Source organism: Ptychodera flava, chromosome 1 (assembly GCF_041260155.1).
Source record: "Ptychodera flava strain L36383 chromosome 1, AS_Pfla_20210202, whole genome shotgun sequence".
Lineage (NCBI taxonomy): Eukaryota > Metazoa > Hemichordata > Enteropneusta > Ptychoderidae > Ptychodera > Ptychodera flava.
In genome coordinates this window covers 46844596-46854255 of record NC_091928.1, presented here as the reverse complement: position 1 = coordinate 46854255, position 9660 = coordinate 46844596, and the positions used below count along the sequence as shown (strand labels likewise).

Here is a 9660-nt window from a genome sequence, read left to right as displayed (position 1 = left end):
TAACCTCGGACCTTAGTCCGTCTATCTATGGAACGACTACTGTAGTTATATATATGGACCACAGACATGCTTCTGATCACTAGCAGCAGCATCCAAACAGCAAAGGACTTGAAGGTTGGCCCCATCTCAATGGTACTGAATTGCCAGAATAGGACGACAAAGAGGTAGCTATCCTTATTGGTAATGGTGAACCTGAGGCACACTGGGCACTGGGGAGGTGGCAAGGTGGAAGAAAGCAACCCTATGCATTCCGTACACTTCTGGGCTAGACTGTGATTGGAGCAATGAAAGGAAAGAAAGCCAAGATGCCACCATCAACATTATCAACATGGATCAGGTGATCGATTGTGAATCTCCAATCAAGTATCCACAGCCTATTTAATCACAGTTACATCGGATGTATAACGCCGACTTGAATGAATGAATTGAATGAATTATTTTTTGAATGAATTATTTATTACCCAGAAAAGTTACATACAATATCAAAGACAGCAACAAGTTTGAATTAGTCAAAATGATCTGGGCAAAGGGGAAACAGGATATAGCTGGTAGCTAGTCGAGCCTGAACCCCGACATGTGAAAATTGAGGTGTAAAAAATACTTAACGAGGGCTCACAGAATGAATACATTTAAGAAATAAAAAATAATTTACAAACAACAAACCAAAACAAAAACTTATGGAAAACATGTAAGGTGCCTATCAAACAAAAGCTACAAAGCTGTCACAGAACCAATCAAAGTCCATACAAAAGATGGCGTTTGAAATATTGCCTAAATTTGTACAGTGAGACAATTTGTCTAATATGAACTGGAATATTATTCCATACATTTGCACCTGAAAAAGAAATGGCAAATTGACCTGAATTTGACTTAGCATGATATGGTCGAAGGTGCGTCTGAAGGCTCATTCTAGTATTATGTTCATGCTTATAATCACTGAAATAGTCTGCTATAGTGTGTGGTGAGAGTTTTGATGAATAAGACTATGAATAAAAGTGCCAAGGGACAATTTGTGAAGCTTGAAAATGTTTGGGATGTTGAGCTGGATAAATAATGGTGCTGAGTGGTCCGTCTGTTTTTTAAAAAGTATTGTTCGAACAATCATCTTCTGAGCTGTCAAAATACAATGCAAGTGCGTTGGGTAGGTATTACCCCAAATCTCGATACCATAACTTATGTGAGGAAGTATAAATGCATTATAAAATAACAACTGAATGTGTAGTGGTAGGATGTGTCTCAGCCTAAACAAAATACCACATTTCTTCCTAATGATCTTATTTACTTTATCAATATGGTCAGACCAAGAAAGATGTTTATTTATCAAAATACCAACAAATGAAACTACGTCAGCCTCCACAATGTGCTCACCACTGATTGAGACAGAGCCACACACATTTAATTTCGTCTGACGTCCTCTACATACACTAAAATTGGTCTTTCCCCTATTTATAGTTAATTTGTTTGCGTGACACCATAACTGGACATCGTCTAAATGATGTGAAACATTTGTGAGGTCTATGCATTAAGCAGCTGAATAAGTGTGAAACAGGTTTGAATCATCTGCAAACAAACGAAAATCAAAAAACGTGGATGAATTTGGAAGATCATTTATGTAAATTAAGAAAGAGTGGGTCCTAAAACGACCCCTGAGGGACACCATGACGGATAGGGGACCTTTCTGATGACTGGCCATTTGAATAAACAAATTGGGAACGGTCCATAAGATAGCTTTTTATCCACTGCTGGCAGATACCCCTAAAACCATAATGTTCAAGTTTCGACAACAAAATAGAATGATTTATGGTATCAAATGCTTTGCTAAAGTCAATAAACACCCCTAAAGTCGAATTTCCTTTATCAATTTCTTGCAAAAGATAATTAACTAAATTTATCATTGTAAGCTTAGTACTGTGTTTCTTTCTGAATCCATATTGATGATTGTACAGAGTGTAAAACTTATCAAGATACAATATAATTTGCCGATTGATAATCTTTTCAATTACTTTGCTAGAAATGGGCAAGATTGATACAGGTCTATAATTTCCAACAAAATCGCTATCTCCTTTCTTAAAAATGGGTGTAACTTTTGCAATCTTTAAATGACTGGGGAATACACCAGTTGAAAAAGAAACGTTGACAATATGGGCCAAAGGTTGAGAAATAATACTGGCTGCGTCAATAAGCAGCCGCGGAGGTAAATTATCCCACCCACAAGCTTTCTTACTGTCCAGTGTAGCTAAAATCTTATAAATATCAGCAGCTATGACGGGTTTAAGAAAGAAAGAATGCTTGAGGGGTTTGCCAAGATAATCATGAAAATTTTTTGAGGTTTGTGGAATATTGCGCGCTAAATCTTCACCAATGCTAACGAAAAAATCATTAAAATTCTGAACCACATCAGCTGGGTCTGTTACGTGTTTTACATTACCATTAGCAAATACCTTCAAGTCATCTGGCAGTTTATCAGGACTACGTTTCTTACCCAGCAGATCATTCACAACATTCCACATTTTGTTGCCCTGATTTACAGTGAGTAAATTTGCATATAATTCTGCTTTGCTTTTCTTAGAACACTGGTGAGGATATTCTGTAAGCATTGTAATGTGAAACTGTGCATGGTTTGTGCTGACTAAGAATAACTTTCTTGTACAGTTTGTGCTTAGTGTGAATGGACTTCTTTATAGACCTTGTGATCCAAGGTTTCTTATTACTCATAGACTTCACCAATTTGTTCTTCAAAGGGCATGACGATCACAAACATAAGTAAATAAATCATTAAAATACCAAATGCAGTTTCAACATCACTATTGTTATTCAAAATATCATCCCAGTTTACATTTTGTAAGTCAGACACAAAGCTGTCCTTGTTATAACATCTAAAATCTCGTACACGTACAGATCTTACCACAGGGGTATTAATTTAAAATCTTCGAAAATAGAAAACACCGGAAAATGATCAGAGATATCTGAAATGATAGTGCCAGCAAAGATTCGACAAGAATTGATGTTAGTATAAATGTGATCGATTATTGAGCTCGATATACTTGTCACCCGAGTTGGAGTTGAAATTAACTGTTCGAGATGAAAGCACTGTAATTTAGAAACAAAATTTTTGGCACTTTTATCTAACTTGGCAACATCAATGTTAAAATCCCCCATAAGTATACAATGATTCTTATCAAGTTTCAGTTTATGCAAAACATTAACTAGACTATTTTCAAACTCTGCTATATCAGTACCTGGCTTACGGTACAGAACACCAACAATAATTGAATTTTTAGCAGTACAAATTTCCAACCACAATGACTCTGAATGTATGACACTGAAATCTAACAATTTGTATTTCACCGTAGAATGAATATAAGCACCTACACCACCACCTCGGCCATTTGTTCTACAGTTTAATTCAAAAGAATAATTAGGCATATCAAGAAGGGATGGATGGATTGTCAATCCTCCATGTTTCTGAGACACCTATAATCTGAAAATTACCGGTAATGCACTGATTGTACAAAAGACGGGCATCATCTATACTTTTTACAGAGAGAACGGGCATTGAAATGGGAAATAGAAAACCAATTTTCGTTTAATACAGAAATAAACTTTTGGTTGAAAATGGACGGCTCCAACTCATAATTTACAACAGTAAACAAGTCATCAAAAGAATTGGGATCAACCTGCATCGCAAGTGTAAAAATATTGCTTCAATTTCATTTTGCACAGTATTTAGCAATGTCATCTTCTCTTGTGATCGCGATAGATCTCGCTTGCTGGTCTTTCTTAATATATATTTTACCGTTGTGTGTCCATAGATAGCGATAGCCAGACTTCTTTCTTGATATGTTGACTTTACCAAGTAGCTGACGAGTAGCAGGGCATAAGTTCTCATTGACGAAGATACTGTTCGCGGTAGAATAACCAAGATTTTTCGTTGAAAATCCCTTCAGTTTGCGGCGTTGGTCGTAGATGGAATTCCGAATTCTACGGTTGGTGAAAGCCACGATTATCGGCCTATGTTGATTGCTTCTGCTTGGATCGCGATCATTGTCGGGAACTCTGCCGATGCGGTGCGTGATATCGATATCCGTAATCTCGACACTAGGGTGAATTTTTTGTAGAACTGAAAGTACTATGTCATCAGTGTTTTCATCAGCACGTTCGGGTATTCCGCTGATTTCTAAATTGCTGCGACGCGAGTATTGATTTTGTTGACTCACGTCAGATTCCAGAATGTCAATCCGATTACGTAACTCTGAGTTCGCTTGCTTCAGCTCTTTGTTCGCTTTTTCCAGTTCAGATGTGCGGGAGAGTAGATTTTCAAATTTATCGCTCATAAAATCAAGGGATCTCGAGAAACTGTTTTGATTTTGCTTCAAGGTGGAAATATCGTGACTGATATCTTCCAATTTGGACATCACTGTTATTAGTGTAATATCACTTTTGTTACCTTTGGTCGTGTCAGTCTGTGGCGCCATGTTTGAAGCATTGTCCTCCGGTGCTGGTTGCGTACTTGCAGTTCTGTTCAAGTTACAGGTACGGCACAGCCGAATATCGCAGAATTTCTGATGGAGTCCAAATACTGAATGTCATTTGAGAATCTAAAGGCAAATGCAATTGTGGACCGTTCAATTTGCTTACAGAATGACATTATCACTTAATCTACCCTGGAAATTTGACAAGCACAACTTACCTTGTAAAAGACACATAGTGGAGAAGCGACTTAATGTACTTCAAAGATGTTTCCTTAAAGATCCTGCTCTTCATGGAAAGTACAGCGCAACTATAGATAATTACATAAAACAAAGCCTTGCAAGACAAGTATCTGATGAAACTTGTATGAAGAATTTCACATTGTTACGGTACTTACCCAATCATCAAGTGACCCATCCGAATAAACCAGAAAGGTGAGGGCAATCTTTGATTGTGCTGCTAAGTGTAGTGGTACATCATTGAACAATCAACTCTTACAAGGTCCGGACTTAACAAATTCCATGGTTGGAGTCTTGCTACGATTCCCTCAATATCCAATTGCATCGGTAGCAGATATCAAACAAATGTTCCATCAAGTTCGTGTTACCCTCCAAGAAAGCAATACAGTGAGATTCCTTTGGTGGCCTAAGGGAGGCCTCACCAAGAAGTCATTGGACCATCAAATGCAAGTTAATTTGAATGAAACTAAATATCATCACTATGCTGTTCAGCTTGTGATAACAGAAGTGACTTTGACTCACATGTTGCTGATTCTGTCTACCCCAATTTCTATGTGATGATTACTTGAAATCTGTGCTCACTACAGACATAGCAAAACGATTCAACACTCAAGATTCAGGGCTTTTATCCGGAGGAGGCTTTCACCTCACAAAATGGATTTCAACCAGCAAGGAAGTGTTATATTTAATTCAATCAGAAGAACGAGCGCCATCAGTTACGAATTTAGATCTAGAGGACCTGCCTATTGACAGAGCTCTTAGTGTTCACTGGGATGTAAATGAGGATACATTGCACTTGAGAACTGGCAATAAAACAAAGAAGAAAACCTGCAGCAAAGCGTATCTTCCAAGAATTAAGCAGACTAGAATGTGACTTCGATGAAGAGTTACCAATGACATATCTTGATGCACAGCATGAATGGTGCCAAGGATTACCATTATTGAAAAACATAGTAATTCCGTGATGTTACTCCCCTTCCGGCTTTGGCAAAATACAAGCTGTTGAACAGCATCATTTCGCTGATACCTCATAAGAAGGATATAGAGTTCTGTCTTATCTACGGTTCACCGACGATGAGGGTAAAATTCCTGTATTCTTGTAATTGCTTAATTTAGAGATTCTCCATTAAAAACGATAACCGTTCTAACGTTAGAGTTAACTTCTATGAAGGTTAGTAGTGGCCGTGAAGGTTAGTAAATAACTACAAGAGGAATTACAACTACCAATCCACGGTTAACGTTTCTGGACAGACTCCAACATATTTCTCCAATACATTCATAACTCAACAAGGAGGTTCAAAACCTTTGTAGCCAAATTTTCCTAGTAATATACGATGCGACATCACTCGACCAGTGGCACGTTCCATCTCAACTTAACCCGGCGAAATTTGCATCACGTAGTATTAATTTCGATACAACTGGACATCAATCAAAACTGTAGTTTAATGGTCCTGAATGTCTGTGGAAATCCGATGAAAACTGGCCAATTAAGCCGGATGGCTTGCTAGCGATATCGGTAAAAGACAAAGAGTTAAAAATTGCAAAAGTATGCACTGCTATAAAAGGGATTCAAAAGACCTTTGATGACGTCGTCAACCTGTAGATGCAAAGATTTTCTTCGTGGTACATGCTTTGCAAGTCTTTTGCATGGATTCTGTGATTTAAAAAGTTTCTACGAGCTCGCCATGGTTTATGCAAAGGTGATCGGGTTCCAACTGGTCCAAAAACTGTGCGAGAAATATCGGAGGCTACAGGGGAGATAGTCAAAGAAGTTAAACAAGTAGCCTTCCCGGCTCTAAGGTACTGTTTCGAAGTTAAGTTCACAAAGTACAAGGCCTTACACTGAAAGATACACAGTCCCTTGTGCCAACTTAGTCCAATTTGCATAAACTGCGTCCTTCATGTATGAGACTAAACTTCACTCCAATAAGTAAGGAAGCAAGACACCCCATTATTCTGCCACACAACCATTACGACACATCTTTAATCATAAAATTTTACCATGACATAGAAGGCCACGTTGGAAGCGCCATTTTCTTCAGTAAGTGTTGATTTCTTTGGTCTTCCTATATTAGTGTAAGTGGATAAGAGGAACTGCAAAAGGATGGATATATATTTACACAGCTGTTATTAAAATGTAATGGAACATGCACTGTTTAAGCTAAGTAATAGTGTTGGCGCCAAGATAAAGAGTTATTATAGCGCCATTTTAAAATCGCACACAAGTGTCAAGAGAGTGTCAATCAGGGGCCCGAGCTACGTATGGGTTGGATCCTAAAAGCTCGATGATGAGGTACAAAATAATTATTAATGGTTGGGTCCAACCAGGAGAGTTGCATAGTAGTGAAGAATCATGGAGCCTGGGTGAAATGGACATGTAAACTTCGATGCTATCCTCTCACCTGGCAGCCCGTCTTTGAAGAAGGGCAACACGTGTCTCGAATCACCATAAATTTAATAGTACCAACTTTAAACGCTATATCGAGCTGTGTATGGACCCTTATTCTAACCATAATCCTGAATAAAACACGCCACATGCTCATTCCGTGTCGCGATTCGCCAGAATACGTCACGTGACGAGAAAATAGATACGTCTAGTCTCAACCGGATTGAAAAAAGTGACGTCAGAGGGTATTTTTTGAAAAGCTATTTCCCTAGGGAAATAGTTCTGACCCAATTTGAAAAAGTGCCCGGTCACGTGACCGTGTCGTCTGCAGCTTTGCAACAATGGCAGGTGACTGGAACGTGATCATCTTCGCTTGCCAAGGTCTCCGCTCCGGGCAGCTGGATGCTTCCCGAAATCAGACCTTGGCTGATAGACCCCCGGCCCGAGATCGAGTTTTTTAAAGCGCCACCACACGACTGTATGTGACCAATAAAGAGCCAATCAGATAATCGGTTACTACGAATGTAGTAGTATAGGTCTTTTCCCACTTTTTTCTTGGTGTTACATTTACAAGTATTCGTGGTCGCTGTTTACATTTCATGCTACTGAAATCTACTGCTGAAATCATTGATGTGTTCAAAACGTCAAAACAAAGGCCCAGCCGCCAGCGCGTCTTACCGCAAGATATTCCCAGCTGTCTCTCAACTTGTCAGGTGAAAACATCAACCCGCCAAACTCAAATGATCGTGGCGCGAAATAGAAAAGTTCTACCCGCCGAAGCAAATCTGAGCTCAAAATTTCACGATCAACCCATTCCTCAGACGTTGTTCAGACATTGTGGTCCTGTCAACTGGCGCGGCCGGCGGCTATTCTGTTGTTCATATCTTTGGAAATTCTTGTCAGACAATGAACATGTTTTACCCGAACAGAACATCGACATGCCGCGAGAGAAACAACTAGAAGCATGGCTCGAAAATATGGACTAGGACTTTGTGAAATATGCAAGAACTGGAAATCAAAGAACCGGATTTTGTTTGGGTGCTGTTCAGAAAAAAAAATCACATATTCATCACAGTAAGCAATATACTCATCGGTGAATTTTTCATAGACTACAAGCGTCAGCTTTTTTTCAAAGTCAATTCCTCAACTGACCATCGGCTTCTCACACCTCGTGCGACGGCACTGGTTGAGACATCTTCTGCACTATCGCCATATTCGTCGATTTTTTTTCTTTGAGAGATATCTAACGCTTCACACGATACAAAGCGTTGCCATACATTTCGTAACCAACGATCACTGAACTTTTCGCCACCTCTCTGAATGACGAGAAAATCGCCCGTAACTTTATCCCCACCACGCAGTAAGATTTCCATGCATGACAATCAAATCCTGTAACTCGGGCAAGATTGCCTTCCCACTCCTAAATCTCCGTTTGAGCCATTAGGGTTTCACAGGACGAAGGTAAACCAGAGACTTGGTTCAAGTCGGTGAATTTTCAAAAAAACAAAATGATTTGTAAAAGTTCCTCGTGTAAAATTTGGTAGCGATCGAACGCGTTTCGTTAGTCTGTGCAGCTATAGCAGTAGTGAGTTAGTTTGTGCCGGGTAAAACTCCCCTGTATATCGCGTTCACCCCACTCAACGCGTTCATATAATGCTACTCACACATTTCACATGAAAACAGAACACAAATCATTGCATTCCAAGCGTTCACCCAACTCACATGTTCACAAATCACGCACTTGAACCAAGTCTAGTAAACAAGTAAGTAAATCGAGAGAAAAGCTGTGCACAAACACGCTTCAAACACAGTGCGGTAGTCGGTGTTTGGAAGGTAGGTGTGGTTTAATCTTTGAGTGTAACGCGTGCTTTGATTGGTCCGCCTGATTTTCTAATTCCATCCAACTCCCTTAACGCAATATAGTGGTGGTATCCCGCACGGCGTGGTTAGTGGAAGACTCCTGTCTGGCTAACGAGCCGTGCGAGCGGACAATGGAACGTGATGTGCGTCCAGGATAGGTGACGACACATTCTCTAAAACAGATTTTCCAACATTTTCCAACATTCCAACAGTGTAGGAGCTTGAACAGTTCATCGACGGAAAAGATTAAAGTGCAACTAAGGATGTCGCTAGGTATGCTTAGAATATTTTTTTAAGAGAGTGGTACGACGTACAACTGAAACCGCTGTACATCGTCCAGTAATCTTGTCACAATGGATTGTTGCGGTGCAAAATATCAAAACACATTAACACCTGTATAACAATACAACATGAGCATGTGGTGTGTTATAAAATACCTATAGTCTGGTCTTTATCTGGGCTATAGCGCTCGTCTATTACCCCTCGTGGTCGTGAGTTACCAGAAACACATCGCTATACCCCTCGGCCTACGGCCTCGGGGATAGCGATGTGTTTCTGGTAACACACGGCCCCTCGGATTAATAGACGGGCGCTATAGCCCTCATGACCAGGCAATAGGTGTTTAATAAAACATAGCATGCAGACGTAAAGTACGTTTGTTTGACCCAAGATACTGACACACCAGTTTCCCTGGGTACGTGCACT

The 9660-nt window shown here is 39.7% G+C and overlaps 1 protein-coding gene across 1 annotated transcript; it reads right to left on the bottom strand.

Annotated features, from left to right (window-relative positions):
• Positions 1–3710: 3710 nt before the first annotated feature.
• Positions 3711–4475, bottom strand: LOC139145198 (uncharacterized). The gene has a single exon (XM_070716198.1). The coding sequence runs from the start codon at positions 4473–4475 to the stop codon at positions 3711–3713; it is 765 nt and encodes a 254-aa protein (XP_070572299.1).
• Positions 4476–9660: the final 5185 nt, after the last annotated feature.